Source organism: Epinephelus lanceolatus, chromosome 19 (assembly GCF_041903045.1).
Source record: "Epinephelus lanceolatus isolate andai-2023 chromosome 19, ASM4190304v1, whole genome shotgun sequence".
In the NCBI taxonomy this organism is placed as follows: domain Eukaryota; kingdom Metazoa; phylum Chordata; class Actinopteri; order Perciformes; family Serranidae; genus Epinephelus; species Epinephelus lanceolatus.
This window is the reverse complement of record NC_135752.1, coordinates 30,911,237-30,934,296: the sequence shown is the minus strand read 5'-3', so window position 1 is coordinate 30,934,296 and position 23,060 is coordinate 30,911,237. Positions and strand designations below refer to the sequence as shown.

Here is a 23,060-nt window from a genome sequence, read left to right as displayed (position 1 = left end):
ATGTCTTGCTCAAGGATACTTCGACATGTGGACTTAAGGAGCTAGGGATCAAACAGCTGATCTTCTGATTAAATATATATATGCAAATATCCATCCTATCTCTTTAACATCCCTGGCTAATTTTCATCTTCCAAGAGTCTACAGCCAAGTGAGGCTGCATGCTAATGTTTTGAAGGTAATGTTTAAAGGGTTTCCTATCTTAGCTAAGCATGTGAGCATGCTAACATTAGCTAATTGGTGCTAGTCATAGCTGTGGCTGACAGGAATCTAATTACTTCTGCGGGTGTTTTGTCATAAAACAAAGTCTTGGGGGGGGGGGGGGGGGGGGGGGGGGGGGGGGGGGGGCGGTAAATAAATCTGACTTGATAATGGTGCTAGATGAAAAAGTCAAAAGATCACCAAAGTTTTTACAAATCATGCTCAAGGGAAAATGTGCAAAACTTTATGGCAAGCCATCCAACAGCTGGTTCAAAATTTAACTCAAAAGCCGTCAAACTCCTGGTGGTGCTACAAGGAAAGTTCTTGGATCACAGAGGTCACGCGGATACAACATTTGGGAACCATGATTGTTTGTACAAAATGTTGGGCCAGTCCATTCAACAGTGGTTGCTGAGATATTCCAGTCCGGACCAAAGTGGTGGACCAACATAACATTGCCAACCATGTAGTCACATTGCTGGCATGACCGCAAAAAACGTGAACATGCCCCTAGATATTAAAGCCTGAAGTAATGGATTGCAGCTTAAAAGCTTCTGCAGAGCCATTTGTGTTAAAATAAAGTGTATGTTCCTGCTCAGTACAATCAGGCAGAGGTCACAGATGCATTAGCCAGCACTGTGCGCATGCAATGTATGTTAAATACCAGGTGCATCACCAGATACTCATATACAAACTGTTAGGCTATGTCTCAGAGCACACTGTAGGGCATTGTGACCTGTGCAGTATCCATGAGATAAATTTAAATAAGGAGTTATATTCACTTTTGTCAAAGCCAGGAACGAACATCAGTTCACTGACTGAAGCCAACACTCATCAGCATCACGATCCAAGTGTTGATGAGCTCAACATCGTGTGCGACAGCTGGCAAACCAATCTCTCCCATGTTCATTTAATCAGAGGCGAAAGAACTAATCAAAGAAAATGCAACATTTTTTTGGCTTTTACTTTGCTTATTTCCACTCTTTATAATCAGTGTTAACTCCACAGATTCCAAACAATAAAAGACTTCTTATGCTGGATGGAGACAAGATGGAGGCCAGTGAAAGGACGATAAAAGGACAGCCACAAATGAACACAAAGCTGCAATATAAACCCAAAGACTAAAAAGATCCATACACAAGATCAATACACCCGGGAGGCAGCAGACTTATGAGACAACTCTGTCAGTTGAAGATGAATGCATCACCCTGACATTCGAGTCACAAGTAAAAAAAGAATCTCAAATTAAGCGCTGCTGCCAGGACCCTCAGCGGCATCTGAGACACCTGTGGTCAGGTCACAGAGTCGTCACAGAAGCCATAAATAACTCAACCTGAAACAATAACCTGAGAGAAGAAATGGCCAATTTGTCATCCTTGAGGTATTAGTGACGGACTGGACTCGCCCAGCCAATCAGAGTCTGCATCAAGACGCATGGGATCCCTCTGTAAAATAAAGCCAGGCACCACCAAGGCCAGGCCGGTCCCTTTGGAGCAGCACGTATCCCTCAGCTTGTGACTGACCAAAAGTCCTGCAAACTGTGTGCTTTTATCTTTGTGGCAACTGTTCACTGCACAACACCAGGGTCACAGAGAAACGTTTTTCTGTATTATGTGTGTGTGAACCTGACTTACCTGTGCAGAGTCCTGACTTCAACCCCCTCCACCACATTTGCGATGAACTGGAACGCCGACAGTCAGACTCCCAACTTAAGTATCAACCTCACTAATGCTCTTGTGGTTGAACAAATCCCCGCAGCAAGGTTCCAACATCTGGTGGAAAGCCTGAAACCAGAAGAGGCTGCTACAGCAGTAAATTAAAGCCCATGGTTTTGGAGGGCATGTTTAACAATTACGTATGGGTGTGAGGTTTATGTGCTCATGTACTTTTAGTTTAATGTTATTACAGCAATTCTTATAACCCTGCCACTAGTCAAGGAAGAAGTAGTTTGTCTTGAGAGTTGCACTGCAGCAATATTCATGAGTTTATTCAAATCTAAAAGGGTTTATCCCTATGGAGGCATGAGTGTGGTCTGCAAAATGTATTGCTGTCATCCCATTACATCTTTACAACTCTTGTGTGCACTTATGCTATTTTTAATGATGTTTTTTTTTAAACTGCACTCTAAAAAATAACACACTGGTGCAACTTCAAAAAAATGAAGGTAACAATTTGCATGCATCTTTTTAAGCAGTGGCGGTTCTAGCCTAAATGGCACCCTGGGCAACACCCCAACGGCACCCCTTGAAGGTGAAGTTAATTTTATTTAATTTTATTTTCTATGTAGCGCCAGATCACAACAGTAGTCATTTAAGGTTACCTTTCCTATAGAACAGGTCTATACCTTGTCCTTTTATTAAACAAACTAGATAGCTATTGTTATGGACAGTGTGTAACACGCAGCTCACACAGCAACGCAGCACAGCACTGAACACGCAGTCAACTGGAGCGGGGCCTGTGTTGCGTTCAGGTGTAAATTACAAATTCCAGCACTTACCACTTCTGCCGCCCCCCGACACGTTGTGACAAAGTGCCACCCTAGGCAAACGCCCATTTGGCCCATATCAGGATCCGCTACTGTTTTTTAGTAATTCAAACTCTGAGTTAACCCTATGAGTTTTTCATAAACTGACAAACTCAATTAGTTTAGTACAACCAACATGATTTGCTTTGACCTCAAAAAACATCATCAAGTTGAACCAACTTCATGTTTATCCAAAAGTTGATATTTAGTGGTCAAATTATTTTATTTAAGATATTTAACTTATTTATTTAAATTCTAGCCTACTCAAAAATGTTTCAGATTTGGATCAACTTATTAAAATAAGTTGTCAACTGACTAAAATATGTTAATGAAATAAACTGGGGAAAAAAGTCTCTTTATTGGGTGTTTTGAGGACAGATAATGTGCACATTGCAAAAACAGCATCCTGAAAGCCACACAAAGGCAAGATAAAGTAATGTCCAGTTGAGACAAATATAGAGAACAAGAAAGTGACAAACAATACAAAAAATAAATAAATAAAGTGCACGTGGAAAGAAGATACAAGAAGATATAAGAAGATATAATTAGTATATAAGGGGTGAAATGAAGCAAGAAAACAACACACACATCTTGGCAACTAAAAGGTTACAAAAACAAGGGTGTGATGCACCCCAGTGTATGAAATGTTCTATACAAGTAAAGCTGCCTTGCCTATTTTGTTAAACATCCGGCCTGACGCTGGTGCTAGCAGAAAGTTAATAGTGTCTAAATTGGAAAGGGGTTCATCCTCTGGAAGCATGAATCTGTCAAACATTCATAACTATCTGTCTATTGCATTTAGCTACAGTATATCTTATGGACAATTACATTTTGGACTGATGGTAATACTGTGGCAATACATGCTGTGAATAATGTGGGATTTATGGAATTCCAGCCATTAAGTTTTTTATTCAGTTTGTCCAAGACGTTCTCCAGACTAAAAAAACACCCATATGGTTATTCTCTGCACTTTCTCCTCTGTGGTTATGGTGCGGTCACCTTTGAGAAACCAAAAGTGCTTTGTTAATGTTAGCAAGAGGTCGAAACCATGGTTAAACAATTAAAACATTACTGACTGTTAGTAGAAGACAGATTGTGAGCTGCACTCACATGTGTCACAGTCAGACACTTGGCTGACCAACCACAACTGCTCTTTTTTAGCTGCAGGCAGACAGACAGCAGTCATTATTCTTGTGGCCGTGAGAGGTGCTTGACAGGGAAATGTAAACAGAAAGATGATGTCAGTGTTTGAGCTGACGATAAATGCTGGAGTTTCACCTTGTCATGGAGGACATAGTTGAAGAAAAGAAGAAAATGTACTTTTTCTGCACACCACAGATATGTTACATTTATATGCTTCATACATATCATATCAAGGTTTCTAAAGCGACATAGTGATTACATGACCATAAACTGAGTTTGTCATCTGATGGTGGGGAGAGATGATGGATGGCCTGACACCTGGGCGAGACGGCTGCCAAGTTACAGACTACTGTTTAAAACCATCAATCACCAGAACCGGTTGTTTTTCTTAGCCAGACATCATTTGACACCATTTTTCAGCAAGATATCAGCAGCATTTCTAGCTGCAATTTTGCTATCAAAGCGAGCATTTTTTAACAACACATCGGCGGCATTTCTGGCTGCCATTGTGCCACCAAACCTGGCTATTTTTTAGTAAGACATTAACAGCATTTCAGCTCATTTTTATTCCGAAGTGGTCAAATACCACCCTTTTTGTCAGACACCTGACACCAAAAGCCACCTTTTGCCATGGTATCATATGCTGCCAGGCAGCATTAGTTGTTAATGAATTTGGACAGAACCTTCTGCAGTGTTATGATACGCGCTGGCATTTCCAGCACTGATTATGCTACCAAAATTATGTATTTTAAGGCCAAAAATGATCTTTTCCTAATCAAAACCAAACATAAACACATATTAACCACATTGCTGTTGTAAAGCAAAGAAACATTAAGTTTCAACAACAAATTTTTGCAGAAATGTACAATGCCAACATTTATTCTCAGGATGTTTGAAGGGCAGGGTGAAAAGGAAAAAAGGGCATCTACTGCATGACATGGGGACAAGAGGGCAGCCAAAAGGGCACATCCGCTCCTTTTCATCCAATAGGGCCATCGTCTTGTTTTGATCACTCAAGAGGGCAGCCAAAAGGGGCCATCCTCTCGTTTTCACCACTCAAGAGGGCAGTCAAAAGGGGCCATCCTCTCGTTTTCACCACTCAAGAGGGCAGCCAAAAGGGCACATCCGCGCGTTTTAATCCAATAGGGCACATCGTCTTGTTTTGATCACTCAAGAGGGCAGCCAAAAGGGGCCATCCTCTCGTTTTCATTCAATAGGGCACATCGTCTTGTTTTGATCACTCAAGAGGGCAGCCAAAAGGGCACATCCACTTGTTTTCACCACTCAAGGGGGCAGTCAAAAGGGCACATCTGCTCGTTCTCATCCAATAGGGCACATCCGCTCATTTTCACCACTCAAGAGGGCAGCCAAAAGGGCACATCCATTCGTTTTCATAATTCAAGAGGGCAGCTGATAGGGCACATCCTCTCATTTTCGCCACTCAAGAAGGCACTTTACCGCGGCGTTTTCAAACGCCCTCCCCCCCAACAAGTCCATCAGTGTTGTGGCATAACTGTTAAGGTGGATGAAAGGTCAGGGGGTCATACAATTTAAACTGTAGTGATTTAATCATAACAATAATAAATATCATCAACTAACAACGTCCAACTTCCCTTTCCTGTCTGTGGCACTCAAGATTTTTTTTTTTTTTTTTTTTTTTTTTAAACTCTGAAATCTTCAACAGCCGGGCACTTTAACAACTACAGTCAACCAGGAGAAAAAAAGTCTTTGTGTCTTTGGAGTATTTGTTGGGGACTATTTTCAACTGCGGATTAACACGTGTTTGATGTGCCGGTGAGTATTTACAGCATGCATGTGTCATCACCTCAAAATAAACTTGTCTATGTGATCATGGAAATAAAGAAGCATGTCGCCTGGTGTTACAGTGTGCCTCATCTATGTGTCTTTAATAGTTTGTGGACCACCAAGTTCTATAGCACAAAGGAATAAAATGTACCAAGCTTTGGCTATATGACAGTGTTAGTCAGGTATATTTTTAGTTTTATTGGGGTATTTTTATTGTGTTTTGACACAAGAATAAATGATCAGGGCGCGTGAACACCAGTTAATTGAATAGTGTGAGTGTCTCGTGCAGGGGGGCGGGGCCTGCCAGGATCAGGTGGGGTGGTCCACTGTGACTTTCTCTCGCACCAGAGGAGGCAGGAGGATGGCAGAAGGGACGGAGGCTCTGCGCTCTCCGTGGCGGACACAATAACGCATGAGCGCTTCCAGAGAAAATTAACTGTTTCCCTTTATGAACTCGGCGCAGTGAGATGTGTGCGCTCTGAGGAAGGTAAGACTTCTTTCTCTCCTCCCTTCATCCCACAGCTTACTTCACTGGCTGAGTGACTTCTAATTTCCATAATGGATCGTTATGATTATTTCTGATTCTTTTCAATCAGGAGGAGGATGTCGTGATTGTTTTTTTTTTAATAGGCCACTGATGAGCACATTGTGAAAATTGCTTTATTTCCACTATCCGTTGCTGATGCTAATTCATGCTGCCTAATGTTCGGTAATTGTTTATTTCTTGCATATTTCAAAACTAGTCAGGTAAAGTTGCAATGTTTTATATTTATAATGGAAAAAAAAATCAACAGGCTGGTTCCCTTTGCAGCCTCATTTATTCTCACAACATTCCCCTCAACAGGTAGGCCATCTTAATATAAGAACACTGATGTGAAATGGGATGTAAATCTAGATTCTTTATGAATACAAAGAAATTGATAAAGGATTATAGCAAGACGGAGCTTAGTGAAATTAAAACGTTATGTTCCTGTGGGATTGATCTGCTGTTTGGGACTAAGCGCAAAGAACACAACCTCCCCAGATGGATGAAAGCACAAGACAAACCACTTACTGTAACTGTCCTTTCTGAAGGGCAATGTGCAGCCAGTTGTTCAAGGTTGATAAAACATAATGAGTAATGTCATGCAGGTTTTGAGTTATGACCGGCCCCTCTCACAGAGAGTGCAGCTTTTTAGAAATGTGTAGTAATTCATCACAGCAGTGCACCGCTCCAGAGACCTGACACAAACTGTTGTGTTACAGTGTTTGTAAGAATATATGAACTCTAGTGGCCTGCACCGGCAGCAGAATAGATTAGCATGTTGAGAGATTCGTGTGTGTGCTTGACAAGGATGTTGGATTTCTTTTGTTTGATGTGAATTCAAATAGTGATTGTAGCACTCTTGAAAACATTTTCTGGTTCCAGCTTCTCAAATGTGACGATTTGCTGTTTTTTTTTCTGTTTTATATTGCAGTGAATTGATCTTGTTGAATTGTTGGCTGAACAAAAGCAATTTAAAGGTGTCTTTATGCCTCTAGGAACTTGTAATGGGCATTTTTTGTATTTACTGACATTTGTCAACCCATTAATCAAAAGATAAATTGATGCATTTCCCAAGTAATCGATTGATTGATAAATCAATAATGGAAATAACTATTTGTTCCAGCATTGACTTTGGGCAGAGAAGACAGTAATCGATCAGATGTGTCGCAGGTGAGCTGGTTAGACAAAGTGCTGAAGCTTTAATCTTTCCTGCTACAATCTTGATGGAGAGTGTCTCACAGAATATAATGAATGTGTAGGGATCTGTGTAGCATAATGCAGAGAAGGTCCCGTGACAGAGAGATAGCAAACCCCTGCTGTAAAAAGAAAACAACCTCCTGATCTGCTGCATAGACAAAATGTTTAGGCACAAAAAGAAATAAGTTATGGTAAGGAAAAGTTTGGCTTAAAGCACCCACATGTGGTGGCACAAACGCAGCTGGAAATGTAGCATTGGGTCGCTACAAATCATGCATGCGTTTAATGGCACAAAAGCCACTGGAGACACAGCTACGGGTCTCTAAAGAACACACACGTTTGGTGGCATAATCGCAGCTGGAAACATTGCATAGGGTCGCTAAAAAACACACACGTATAATGGCATAAAAGCTGCTGAAAATCCAGCAACCAGTCACTAAAAATCATCCATGTTTGATGGTAAAAACACTGCTGGAAATGCAGCAACAGGTCACAGAAAAAAAAACACGTTTGGTGGTACAAATGTCACTGGAAATGTAGCGATGAGTCACTAAAAAACAGCTACAGGTCTCTGAAAAAAAACATGTTTGGTGGTACAAATGTTGCTGGGAATGTAGTGATCAGTCACTAAAAAAAAACTACAAGTCTGTAAAAAAAACACGTTTGGGGGCTCAAACACTGCTGGAAATGTAGTGATAGGTCGCTAAAAAAATACACACACGTTTGATGAAATAAAAGCTGCTGGAAATGCAGCATCTGGTCACTTATAATCGCCCACATTTGATGGCAAAAACACTGCTGGAAATGCAGCAACAGGTCGCCAAAAACACCCATGTTTGGTGGCTCGAATGCCACTGGAAATGCAGCAATTGGTCATGAAAAAAAACAAAAACACGTTTGGTGGTACAAACGTTGCTTGAAACGTAGTTAATGGTCGCTAAAAAACATCTGACAAAATAGAAAAATAAGTAATCCTCACACCAAGCAGTTTCCATGTAGAGAGATTTTAATGCGGAGTAACGTTTCAAGCCTACGTCTCTTCCTCAGACTTCTGATAAATGACGGAAAGTCGCCCAAATACCTGTGTGGGTGCCTGAATCAGTCACTCTTGATAAATACAGAAGGGTAAAATACCAGCCTATACAAATTGTGAATCCCACATACATTAAGTATTTCATAAAATTCCCTGGTTAAACAGCTGCCAAACATACATCCAATAAACACATCTGATACGCCACAGTTGCTGCTAATTGTGAGTCACCAGCAGCAGAATGCATCACAGTAAAAGCATATATACACACAGTCAGGCCACACATAGAAATAAAGGTACACAATAAAAAAAAACAGTTTTGAATATACACATATGGTCAAGTACATAAATCACCATGTCTCCCCAGTAGTTGGTAATGCCAAAAGAACCTGAGCTAAACAGCTGTCATATATCTACACTATCGCCTCTGTCTGTTTATCCAACCTTAAAAAAGTTTTTAGAGACAGATAACACCAGTTAGGAAAACATGGAAAGAATCTAAATACTTTGTGCAGCACAGCCGAAGTTAATGTGAGGACATGACAGAATACAGAATACAGAGTACAGAAACGGTTTAATATCAAACTCCTCATTAAGACTTTAGAGGCCAGAGTGCCCAATGTATGTATCCAGAAAAGTTCCAGTATAAGAGCATTGTATTTGTATCTCCCCCTCTGCGTGGATGATTTATCACCTCATTCCACCATACCTTAGAGTGGAAATATTGTGCTTCAGCTTTGAGAGGTGTACAGCCACAGGGCTGGATGGTTCATTGTTCCTGATAGTACTGCAGTGCTCAGCAATACCAGCTCAGATCAGTGTTAGATCAGTGTTGCTTTCCTTCATTACCAGTGCGTCTAAAAAGTTCACTTGGTCATTGCCAACAATCTCATTTCACTCACAAAACTGTCTCATTCAATCGTCACAACATTAAGGGTATAATTTCATGTGCTCCAACTAAATGCCCATGTGGATTGGCTTATATTGGTAAGACCACCAGACCTTTAAAAACTATTGCTGAGCACTGCAGAACTAACAGAAATGATTAACATCTTGCACTGTGGCCCATGTTTGGTGGCACAAACGCAGCTGGAAATGCAGCACAGGGTTGGTCTGCAGCTTGGCAGCCGTCACCCCTTACTACACTGTGCGCCATCCCATACACAAGTCGTTTACAAACGAAACGGGCAAGCCAAAATCTCAAGGCACACCTGTATTTATATCTGTGCACAACAGCTTCTATTACATGTGTTATTACTTGTATCAGGACATAACAATAGAAGAAATAAGACAGGTAGCTTTCGTGATACTGTCTCTTTTCTTTCGGCAGTAGGTCGTCTTCACTGGTGCTTTGTTGTAATTTGCTCCGTACAATAAAGCGATGCATTGTCCCACTCATGGCTTTCTCCTTTTAAATGTTATCATCCCTCACACTGGCTGCCAATCAGGGCTTTAGATGTGTCACACACTTATATTTCCCATGCGCAAATGGCGACTGATAGGTTCCCAGTGAAGGTTTTTCAAATTAAAGTAAATTAAATCACATTTTTTCAGCCAGAGTTTGCCTCTTTATTACGAAATGGGTGCGCACAACATACCGATACAGTCAATTAAAAATTAATTCACAACTTTTTGTATAGGCCCAGTCGAATATTGCAATAATGATGTGTGGTTATGTGCAGCTCATGTGCATGTAATCAGAGCTACATCACTTTAGATACATTGATAAGATACGTATGAAATGTACACTCAAATGTAACACTCAAAACCGTCAGCACTATAATTGAAATAATTGAGATAGATTCACCTGTATCTCCACGACACAGGATTTACAGTCCAGGTACACTCAATTAAAGCCAACAGCACGTTCACAAAATACACTCTGAACCCAAAATAGGAGACTTTTTAAAGTCACGTCTAATATTAATAGAGAACAAAGCCTAAAAAACAATTGGCCGGAGTGTCTAGTAGCTCACATGGTGGAGCAGGCAACCTATGTACAAAGGCTACGTCCTTGGTGCAGCAGCCATAGGCTCGTTTCCAACCCTTGGCCCTTTGTTGCATGTCCTCCACTCTCTCTTCCCCCCTCATGCTCATCCTGTTGTGTCTAATAAAAGTAAGAATGAAAATAAAAAATAATAAGTTAGTCATGAAATAGTTTTTCCATATAATGCATCTTTCTTGGCTCTGCTTCGAGCATAAACACCCACAATATCAAAGTTCAATGCAGCCATCAGTTCTCTCTCAATTGTCATGAGGAACAAGTGCTTGAGGCGTTTTTGCATCATCTTAGCCCCCACTTCATTTTTAATCGTGGACAGAAGACGGACTGACCGCTTCCGTTTGCAATTACTGAGTCAGAAACAGCCACAGCGTGACATTAACATTTAGAAAGCCCTTTGACTATGCAACAAGAAATGCGAGGGTAATGACAGAGACTTCACGCACAGACGCTGGCTTATGGCCCCCCTGAGCACCTGGGCTCCTGGGCCCACGCCTCGTCGGGCTGTTTTGTAATCCACCCGTGTTGTCAGGAGGGCTCATGCTAATATTGTGCACATTTCCCTTGTGATTGTAATGCTGTCCTGTGCTGTGCTGATTGAATATGCCCATGGTCAGGCTACATTAAGCCATTTAATATGCTCACTAATATTCTGTCTCCTAAAACAAAATCCTAATTATGATTCCAATATGAGGTTTAATTGGCTGCCTTGCTTCAATTGTGTAATGGCCACTCAGGCTGAGGCTAACGGGAAAGTTTCTTCAAGGGCAAAGCACCGTCTTTCTGTGAGATCCACTAATGCAATAAAATGAGCAGTGCACTTTGGATTTCAGATGTAAATTGGAGTGTAATGATGTCCGCTGATAGCTTTTAATCAAATATCTGCAGGGTAGGGGAGAGGCGTGCGGTCCCACTGTTGGGACGCGCCGCTGGTCAGCTGAAAGAAAACACACTTAGGGATGCAACTAGTGATGGATTTCTATTAATCGCCAGGAAATGTTTCAAATTAATTAAATAAACATGTATTTTAAATTCATAAGCGTCTCTCAGAGGTTAAGGGACTGTGTTCAACTTGTTTCTGCTGAGCAGCAGTGCAAAACCCAGAGATATTCAATTTAGGGACTGTTCATTGTTTATTAGGGGAGGAGGGGGGGTGGCTAATTTCTGAAGCAAAATGCTAATCCTCCTCACACATCGCATCATCACACAAGCTGTGTGTGCAGCTCAGCAGAATACGGGTTTTTGTTTTGCTGAAAAAAAAGGCCTCTAATGAATGATTAGAGAAAAGTAACATCAAACACTGACTGAAAAAAATACTGCAAGGTATTACACCATAAAATCAAATCATGATCTGACCCCTCTGTCAGATGGACCACACCATCTCACAGCACCTGCGGGGGGATGGGAGCATCAGATGGTGATAACAATACATTTATTTATCATGTCAATATATGTAACTTATATTGTCAGTGATTTAAGTCACTAAGTAAATTGTAATGATCCATTTAAAGGTCAACTATAAACCTTTTGTGGGGCCCCCTGTTGCTTTGGGCTGGGGTCATCTATACCTTTTGATGCCCCCCTGAGGGTGGGCCTGCACACACTCACACATCACAGCGTGCACACCACCGGCATTAGTAACATGAGCATAAAGCTTATCAATAACTGGGCACTGCAGGCGTTGTTAGATTTAAAAACAGTTCTTTTAGTGTGAAGGGGGGATAGAGAGGGAATGACATGCAGCAAAGGGCCGTAGCAGGTTAGGAACGAACCTGCAGTCATTGCAGCAAGGACAAAGCTCCACTAGGTGAGCTAATGGAAACCCTTATTTTATTTTTTATTTTTATATTTTTTTACAGGATCTGGTTAGTACAAACAACTTATATCTGGGAAATTTTTAACAGCAATGAGATAGCACTATTTTAAGCTTAGATTTGGTTATATTTCCTGATGTGTTCGTGGCATGTGCTCAAAGACATGCCATTTTAAAGATCCAAAGATAATTTCTGTTTTTACAGTTTCTGCCTGTGATAAATGGCGTAGTTTTGGTGTTTTCTTTTAAGAAAACATGCCTTTTAAACCCACCGGAGGGTTTTGGGGGTTAAAAGTGTAGAATAAATACAAAATATACCCTTTTAAAGTTTGTTCCTCCCCTTAGCTAGCCTGGAAATCCAGACTCAAATCTAGAAAGATTTTGAGTCTGGCCCTCACCAATACACCCTTCCTACCCAAGGGGCAGCATTAACTGAGACATATTAAATGCCGCCGCACGCTGGATAGCACAATAGCCAGTCAGAGCAAAACAAGGTGACGTATTCATTGCACTAAGCCCCATTGTTTTGCCGACTAGTGGGGCTAACTGATATATTATGCTTTTGCCGTATCCCGTCGGTAAAACGGTCTTCTATTCTTCTCTCAAGGAAAAAGATAAGTTTAGTTGGCTTAGCGTTTCTTCCAAAGCTAAATTGAATGGATGTGGTCCTTCGGCAGCTGCCATCTTGGCTGTTTACTTTTCGATTCCTACGGCGTAGCACTGTCCCAGAGCCCGCCTCTGTCAGATAGACTGATCTGATTGGTTCGATGGCGATTCAGCAGGCTCTGCTCGTCGGTAGTCTGGCGCGGTTTAGTGGCCGTTTTGGTAACACAGTTTAACACATTCAGTGTCGTACTTGTGTTCGGCCATGTCGTTGAGCTAGTTTGCTCTCTCTGTCAAGTAGCTGTCCATTAGTCACTCACTCTACAGCAGAACACGGCACTTCAGCATAAAAGCTCTGCGCTGGAATTTTACCCTACTTAAAAGATAAAGTGTGTTTTTCATACACTTGACACATTTGCAAGTCACTTGCCGTCCATTCAGAATGGGCCCACTTTTGCCACCAGATGGGAACCACTGCCTTAGAATACCATTAAAAAGAGAGACAGTAAATCATATTTTAGAGGCTGAAATGAGCAGTATTTGGTATTTTTGCTCGATAAATGATTAACAGTTAATCAATTACAGCTTCAGGAAGGTAGATAGATTAAATGCATTGACATTTTCATGCTCTCTTTCTGGTAGGGCACAGGTCAACGCATCAATTGGTTTTGTGACATTTATTGTTTATTGTTATACAGACCCGCTCCATACTTGTAGGTCAGTTGACTCACTCAAGCATTTCTTTCTCTTCAGTTCTGTATCTTTTGTTTTGGTACCTTAGGACTGCCCCTGTCCTCTTGACAAAACCCAAGCAGCTCGACAGAGTTTCTCTGATAATCCTCCTTTCCTGGAGGGAGAAAATTATGAATAAAAGATGCCAAAAACTCGCAGCACAAGGCTGGAGAGGGCGGGAAGGCAGTCAATAGTGCAACAGACTGAAAAGGTCATTTAACACATCTTAGACCACTTCATCATTTTGTCACAGCCCTGCTATCACCCTGCCCCTTCCATGCTAATACACGCATGAATGAAACATGAAGCGAAAGGATATGCAGAGGAGCCTTTACTCTGAGATTAAGAGACTGAGAGCTGAGCAGCTGGACATAGATGTGACAGCTGTCCCACACTTGCTGCTCTGGTTTTTAACTTCAGGAAAGACGTGTTTCACTGAATAATGTTGATTCATCTTTGCTGCATTGTTTCTACTGTAACACCTCAGGTCAATGCTAATCTATTTCCTGCCTGACACTTTACACAGTAGTACTCAAACACAGGTGGGCTGAGGAAATAAACTTTTTAGACGCGGTTAATCTCCTTTGCGCAGGCACTTCACCGCACCGAGAAATCTCATTACAACTGTAAATGTATTCCAAATATCACTGCGTTTATCCATCCTGCCGAAACAATCCGAGATATCCATTCACCGCCTATTTGGTTTCAGTTCCCCCTCGGGCTACTGACGCTGGAAATTCAAGCATCAAGTGTTTATTTGGGTGAATTTCGTTCCGCCTCGTGGTGGGATGTGCAGCAGGCAAAAGCCTTTGATCCTGCACGAACATGTGACAAGCATGACTCTGCTCTCCGAAAGGCTTTATCGCAACTGCTTCTTTCATTCTTTTTTCCTCGCCGCCGTTTATCTCACTCGGTGACATCCCAGATCTCCAACACGTACGCGGAGAGTGGTACTGAGTGGGACTATCAGTGGGCCCGAGCCTGTGCCTCGCTAATATAGTGCTCTCCTGGAGGTTCAATTCCTGGCTTGTCATCCGGCGTTTGAGTTAGAGCCCAGCTTGCAGACGTGAGGCCTTCAAGGAAGCCATCACAGCCTCCTGCTGAATGTCTGATCTTAAAAGAATATATATCTCGGCTTTCATTTATCTTTGTCATCCCTGCATGGCTGGCTGGTTTTCTCATAATGCCACAGATGATTTTCACTTTGCCCCCAAGGATCCTTATGCTGCTGTGGTGTCCTTGTCTTTCACCCTGTTGTCTTTGATTATCTTTTTCCCTCCTTTCTATTATAATACCAACCAGCCACACTGCACACAGGCTCACAGTAAAGAGACATTTTCCTTTATATCATGGATACTCAACTTGCTGTGTCTGAAGGCCACATTTGCAAAATGACCGGCAGCCAGGGGCCAGTTAATGAACAAACAGGGATAATAGCCTATTTATCAGGACAGATAATAAAAATGGTGTTTGCTGTCCTCGCTCATCTCTGACAATAGGAAAATCCAGCCACAGCAGCCCCATAAAGGTCAGGTGTACACTGGGGCGTTTCTAGGATTTTAGGATATTTGGGGTTTAGCCTGGATCTCCGTGTTTCAAGCATTTTTTCTTTTTTTTTCGGAAACATGCTCTATTTTGAGACTTTTCCATGCAGTCCAGCACCTTATTGACTTTCAAACTGCATACAAAAATCCTCAGTGTGAATCAGCTTATTTAAATTGTGAATTAGACAATGCTTGGCAGGCCATCTGGATACCGTGGGTCGTAAAGGTCCAGTGTGTAGGATTTAGGGAAATACAGTGGCTGCAGCTGGCCTTTCAAACAGGGGAAGGAAACACCTGAACTGTACTGCACAAACAGTGAAAATGAGCTATATGGCTTATGGAAATAAGGAAATCCAGACGGCACTCTGTCGGAAGACTCCACTCACAAATCTCCGCATGGGACTGAGCTCAAAATGCAACGATGCCGGTGTGTATTTCCAAAGTGCTGTCAGTCACAAAGGGGTTCAGCCTTTTAGACAGTTCCTCCAATCATCAATCATCATCATGCATACACCAAGCGTCCTCTCCCACCTACCACTCCATTAGGTCCCAGGGAAGCTGAGCCTCCCTGGAAGTGACGATTTTGACGCATTTATCCAATGACCGTCTCGCTTTGCTGCATGAAAAAAACCTGCTCAGCGCTGTCTCATAGGAATGCTTGGAGGCTCCACATCCACCGTGTTGACACGAGAATGTATGACAGGGAGGTCGCATTTGAAAACTGGTGATAAACAGCTGACGTTTTAACATCATAGTCATGATGTTAAATGCATCCCAGCGCAGGTTTAATGCAATGTAAATTCTTATTTTAATGTAAATTCAATAGTGCATATTTGACCATTTCTTCTATGAAATTTTAGGGGAAGTTCAGCCTCCCCTGTTGTCTCAGAGCAATCGCCCCTGGGGGGATATATAGGCAGAAATGGAATATAATATAGTAAGTATGTTTCCTTTAGTGTATAACCACCTGTGAATAAGAATGGTTGTGTTTTCGTTACCTTAGAATGAGCCGTTTATATCTATATAAGGAGCAGGTCCTCATGTACGGAGATCAATTGCACCGCAGTATTTCTACAGTAGTCCAGAACGGACAAACCAAACACTTGCTCTAAAAGGGCCCATTCACGTTTTTGCATTGGCCACCATAGTTAGGAACCCTTACGCAAGGAAGCAGGTCAGAAAAACCTGCATTTCTTTTTTCTTTTCTTTTTTTAATGGGAAACTGCTTAAGTCAGAGTTCTTAGGGGTTCAAATCACCTGGTCCATGTGTTTTGGAGAGGAGACCTCTGCGGATAATTGAGCTCCCTGCAAAACCCTCTGTAACGTCTGGATCCAACCCGGTCTCACTCCAAAGTCGTCGAAATCTGGCGCTTGGGCAGTGACTTGCAGCATTAGACACTGACGAAAAAAGCCATCCTTTAACGTTGGCATGATACACAGCCAGTCGTCGATATAGTTGAACAGCGCTCGGTGGCATCAGGGGGAAATGTGGCGGGACAAGAACAGAAGTTAAAGTGGTGAAAGTCCAAGTAGGGCCGACTTTCATCCAGGAGAGCGGTGTTTGCATCTCGTAGGATTCTAAATCCAAACCCTGTTGTTTTTTCCTAAACCCAACCACGTGCGTTAGTTGTTGGAGGAAAAAATGTCAATTTGCGTTGTTGTACTGACGTAGTGCTTTTATTTTGAAAGAGACTGAATGCAAATGGTAAGAAGACAATGCATGTAACAGGCAGAACTTGACACGGCGTCCCAGACTATCAACAACCAACGCACCCAGGGTACCTTTCACGTCATATCTGGACATGGAAAGTCCATGACCAAAAACGTGGATATGCAACGAGGTCCGAGTGAGGATGTGTTGCTGGATCTTAAGTTAGACAAAAAAGCAGAGCACACACTGGCAGATGCTTTGACCTGCAGCTTGTCTCCAAAACGCCCGACAGTGTCAGAGAAACACTGATTTGTAACCTGAAACAGCTTCATTCAGTGTTTTTATCAGCTCAAATCATTTGTTTTTAAGAGGAAGTGACCTGTTTGGATAATTTGGTAAAACTCTCCTGAATGATTAACACTGAAAGAAATCTACCTAGGAGAAGTTTCAGCTGGGTGCAATCTACAATCCTAACTATAAACCACTAAACCCCCTCCTAAATATTACACACTGTTCCTTTGAACCTGCTGATCTGTCTGTTTAAATAAAGGTTCAATAAACATCAGATAAAGTAATGGGATGTTTTATGGCGGCTGTTTGCTTCCAAAAAGACATGTAGGCTGTCGTGTTTTTTGGATGAAAAGGAAATTGTGAATGCCACTTACGTAGTTCACTCAACCCCCATTTTCTCTAATGCAGCTGTAATGAGGGGAGAAGAATGTGCAAATAGAGCGGCTGTGTGCTGTGGAAAAAAGAAAAGACTACTGAGTGATATTTTTACACTTTAATCAAAATTGGGTGCTGTGTGGTGATTTATTTTTTTGCAATTTTCCTTTAATGTGTTCTACGCGTGAAGTTTTGATTAGTTCCCACACTGCGGAAGAAAGAGCAGCACTTAAGAGGTAATGAGCCTGCTTGTGGGTATTTATAAAAGCCTTGGATTATGAATGTGTTCTTAAATCTACTTTTATCTCTTTTCTTGTTTTTAAAGGTTTCCTGCGATGAAGCCTGTCAGTGCGGCTGAACATGACATTCCAAATCCATCAGTGGCCGCCACTTAAAACATGAATATTTGTCATTTCTATTAAGCTGCTCCGGAATAAAATGACAAACTGTGGCAGTGGATGACATTCTGCCAAGGGACCCGGGCCAAGGCCACGTGATCAATGGAGCGCTGGCAATCTACAAATGAACTGGAGGAGCGGTTGATGCAGCAGGAAAAGCTTTTATCCTCTGCATGAGGAGGAGCAGGAAAAGGCGGAGGGTTGAAACTGTAGTAATTGAGGAACAGATGTGGCATAAGTGTCATCAATCTGCAAGCCACTTGCACAATTTAATACACCCAACAGATTACAATGTTTCCTGCTGAGAACATTAGTGTATTCTCCGCAGCGGATGGCTGTCCCAACTGCAGCTCCTCCACCCACCCAGAGGTGGATGTAGCCAAGGCGGTGGTTCTGGGGCTGGTGCTGGTGGTGTTTGTAGTGTTTGGGGTCCTTGGCAACATCCTGGTCATCCTGTCAGTGTTGTTCCACAACCACTGGCGCTCCGTGACACATTACTTCATCGCCAACCTGGCAGCGGCAGACCTGCTGCTCAGCGCCGCAGTCCTGCCCTTCTCCGCCACCTCGGAGGCTCTCGGGAGATGGGTGTTTGGCCGGTCCTTCTGCAGCGTCTGGGCCGCTCTGGATGTCCTCTGCTGCACTGCCTCGATCCTCAGCCTGTGTGTGATCTCCATCGACCGCTACCTGGCTGTCAGCTACCCTCTGCACTACCCTGCCATGGCTACAGGGCGGCGAGGCCTGACAGCTGTAGCTGCTCTGTGGGGACTCTCTGCAGCAATATCCGTGGGCCCTCTGTTTGGCTGGAAGGAGCCCGACCCAGAAGATGAGACAGTGTGCCGAATCACAGAGGAGCCCGGCTACGCTTTGTTCTCAGCACTGGGATCTTTCTACATACCTCTGGCCATCATCCTGGCCATGTACTGCCGTGTGTATACCGTGGCAAAGAGAGAGACGAAAACCCTCCGGAAGGGCAGCAAGGGAGAAGGAGTTGAGACAGATGGGGTGATGCTGAGGATACACAGAGGGAACTCTGCTCAGACGGGGAAGCAGGAAGAGGACGAGGGGACCCCGACACATAAACACACATCCTTCTCCCTGCCGAAGCTGCTGAAGTTCTCGAGAGAAGAGAAGGCAGCTAAGACGCTTGGCATTGTTGTCGGGTGCTTCATTCTGTGCTGGCTCCCTTTTTTCCTGGTTTTACCCATCGGTAGGTACCTCACTACACATCTGCTTCTTATTATAGTCAAGTCACAAAGGTAAAGCTCTACTTTTAAGTTGTTCAACTAACAGTTGCTTGCAGCAGTTGTGGAGGAATGTTATCACTCATTTGGTGTTGTGGGCCACCTGGCAATGTGAGTTCAGTGATCTCTTTTAGCTCTGTTTTTGGTCTCCACCAACGCCTGTCTGCATCTATTTCTGTCTGTGCCCGCCTACATGCCAGCCTTATACCAAATCAAATCAAGTTTATTTATATAGCACATTTAAAATCAGCTGCAGTTAACCAAAGAGATGTACAAATTAAAAGATTGACACACACATATATAGCAATATAAATGTACAAATATATAAAACAATTAAAATCGGTAAGAACAATTCCATACATTTTTTTTCTTTTTAAATATTAAAATATTAAAAACGCTGCAAACAACCACAGGCCATTGAAAACATGTACATCTTAAGATTTGTCTTAAGTGTCAATGGAGAGGGAGCATTTGACTGAGAGCGGAAGGCTTTTTAATTTTTAATTTTAATGCTTTGGAGCAGCTACTGCAAAGGCACGAAGCCTCAATCGTGGGATAGAAGACATTATTCTAAAGGATCTAAGATGTCGGGAGTTGGAGTAAGGGCAGAGAAGTTCAGCAATATACTGGGGTTGACTACCAATTGACTTTCAAGCGATTTCACTATTGCAGAAATCATCGCAATAAAATCACGAGTTTCACGTAAGTTGGTGCACACTCCTTGGATCTCCATCATTTGGTGCAAGGTGGTCATAAAAATCAGTTCCAGCTGTCTTAATGCCTTCTATACACTGTGCAATTTTAGCAATCTTATAAGACCATTGCATGACACACTATGAGACGTGGATCTAATAAACTTTGGCACAATGTCAAGTTTGATGTGTGCAGATTGTACGATGGCCGTTTACTACTGAATCGCAGGTTACGACGTACGTCAATATGCAAGGTCATCAGCGTGCACCGTATCAGCGTACATCATCCATCTGCGCCACCATAGGTAGCTTGCTCACCTGGAAGTTGCAGTCCCTCCCCAATTTCCTTCCATGCAGCCTTTTTTTTTCTTGCGGTCATGATAGCAGCTGGAGGAAACATCAAATAAACAAGGCTTCTGCTGCCACAGCTCCACCAAACTGTCCTTTTTGTGGGAGTTCCACAGACTTCTTTTTGTTCGTTTTACCGCCATGGCAAGCGATCATTTGTTTCGGTTTAGCACCGGTATCGCGGTGACCATTGTGTCATTTCATGCTGCATTTCTCTTGGTTGATTAGTAGACGTAGGTCGTAGCAGCTGTCACACTGTGAGATAGTCATCCTAAATTTCTGACACTGTCAGAATTTTATCTCAGGTTATCTTTGGTCGCAAGACGCTGACAACAGCCGTCCTTGAACCTGTCTCACAGTGCGACGTGAGACCACACTTTTAGAGCCACGACCAAAGATATCGTCACGTTTTTCCCACGATGGCAATCTTTCGTCTGGGAGAGCCCAAAATCGCACAGTGTATACCGGCCATAAGGCGCTCGCTTTGTCGTCTTGACGTTCCAGTAAAATCAAACATGTTTAATATTATTGTAAATTATTAGTCTTTGCTCATGCAAATACTGAGGTTTATTGACGTGAACATTGTCAACAATAGGTTTGCTCTCTCCAGCACCAAACAAGAAGCAGCAAACAAGGTAGACAATAATCACGATGGGTGAAAACGGAGGTGAAATTGTTGGAGTTGTGGAGTGAACAAGAGTCTGTGTTTAAATTTTTATTTTTTTTTAAAATCTCATAGTGCAGCTAACTAACGGAGGCTGTACGCAAATACAGTTTATCTTTATGAATTATACTGATACCTAATTGATAATAATACTGTTGACACACATTTGTGTATCTAGAGTTGTGTGTTTTGCAGACATGTAAGAAAAAAATTTAAATATCATATTTCTTAAAAGGGAGTTTTGCATGATATTTCCAGAAGCAGCACAGGGAATTATCTCAAAAGGAATCCAGATGCAAGGCCTTTGCACAGAGTCCGTTTTTTAAATCCCTTCATCTGAAGATTCCGATGTCTTTTATTATTCTATTCTTTGTGAAAATTTGCATTACGTGACAAAATGAAAACACACATTTCCTCCTTTGCCTCTCTTCACTGGAGTTACCTATCTGGCCGACCCACTCCCTCCCTGTCTTTCACTTGGTGCCACAGCTGCATGAAGGGGTGAAGCTGTCTTTCCTTTCTGTCCTCCACATTCTTTGTGCAGTCCACATCCTTCTCCTCGTCAACATAATCCACCTGAATATTACCATCTGACCTGTTGAAAGTGAGCTATCTGAGTTATGAAATGATTCTGTGTGACCCTGTTGCTCTGTCTTGTCTCGGCTGTATCCTGCTGCTACATTTTCTTCACTGATTCTTGGTCAAATGTCTCTAAAGGCTCTGACAGTGTTACAGACTAGTCAAGTCTAGGGATGTCAACAGCTCAGATGATGGGCTAGCCCTAACCTGGAGTGTGTCATTGAAGGAAACAAATGGAGGAAAGGACAGAACAGCGGACTGGTTTGCCAGGCATGAGAAATAATACAGGTAGGCCAGCTTACCAGGTCTGCAGGCTAGGTGCATTCAGAGGCTGGTCAGTCAGTCCAGGCACCGTCAGCTCCGTCCTGGCTCTTCCCAATAGTTCAGTTTTTTGTAGTTAAAATGGATCCGAAAACAAACAAACTGGTTTCGCTCTCAAAGAGTCGGTGGCTTGGCTGGGTGTGTGTGGCTGCCGTCCTCTTCAGCAGCACTTTCAAATGGGGCGATTCCTCATGACATGGCAGCAAACATTTTTACTGTACCGCACTCACACACCTGAACCTTGTCACCTCATTAACTAACTCCAGAGGGTGCGTGCGCACCTCAGCGACGTGACGTAAACAAACACACAGCTCAACCATACCTTTATTTCTCAGTGGAAACCAGTCCAAAATGTAAATGAAAGACAAGGAAAAGAGAAGAGGAACTATAATCCTCCTATCACTCCTAACAGACGGATGTGAAAAACACAGAAAATCTAACCTGTTCTGAAAATTTTAATGGACAAAAGTTTCGGACTCGGTGTGCAAACATGATTGACACAACGTGAGGTTATATTATTTTTAGATGTGTAACAATAGTGGACAAAAAACCCCAGACTAGGTTTGCAAAGGCCTGTCGTCTTGCAAATAGTGACTCTGCAAGATCCCCAGTTTGCAAAATCTTACATTGCGTGACTAAAAACTCAAACTGTCTGTAGATGCGAGAAGGTGTCAGACTTCAGTTTGTTAAAAAGCATTTTTTAAGTCTTCTAGATTATGGAAGGCATTAGCTGCTAAATGCTCCACCTGCTAGCCTCTAACCGTGTCCATTTGCTGTCTGGTGCTGAGCAGGTAGTGCACAGTCACTGAGAACAGCTGCCTGGTGGAACGACCCCGTGAGAGATCAGAACAGTAGAGCAGCAGAGCAGACAGCGAAGCAACAAGCTGGAACTCACTGTAAATCCACAGAGAGCTGCAGAGTCTGCTGATAATTCTCTGTGGGTTCATCACTACAGTATGAGCGACAGCTTTCACATCCATGCAGTCTTTTCACAGTCATTTAATACAGCAGCTTTAATGAAATAAAGGATGGTAGCCACAGATTCTGTCTTTCTTTCTTTTAATAACCCATTTTGTAAGACAGTTTAATTATTTGGTACATTTTTATGCATCTATTGTTATTTTCTATTATTTTGTTTTAATACATAACAGAAAGTAATGTGATACTTCTGCAGTGATTAACTTAAATCACTTAAACGACTGACAACACAAGTTATATGAATTAACATGATAGATAAATGTCATTTTATAATTAAAACACGTTTCTGATAACACAATATGAATTCTGATGATACACTTTTTCAATTTGACCAATATCTAATTGAAGTAGTCTCAAGATTCAATCAAAAAATGAAGAAAACAATGATTTGTCCACTCCTGGTT

At 42.3% G+C, this 23,060-nt stretch overlaps 1 protein-coding gene across 1 annotated transcript in view; it reads left to right on the top strand.

Annotated features, from left to right (window-relative positions):
- The first annotated feature begins 6,029 nt into the window (after window positions 1-6,029).
- adra1ab (adrenoceptor alpha 1Ab) overlaps window positions 6,030-23,060 on the top strand; it is a 29,470-nt gene continuing 12,439 nt past the window's right edge. The window contains exons 1-2 of the mRNA XM_033646542.2: window positions 6,030-6,158; window positions 17,761-19,040. Coding sequence (XP_033502433.1) covers window positions 18,125-19,040 — 916 coding nt within the window. The 5' untranslated portion in view covers window positions 6,030-6,158; window positions 17,761-18,124. The remainder of the gene's footprint in view (window positions 6,159-17,760; window positions 19,041-23,060) is intronic.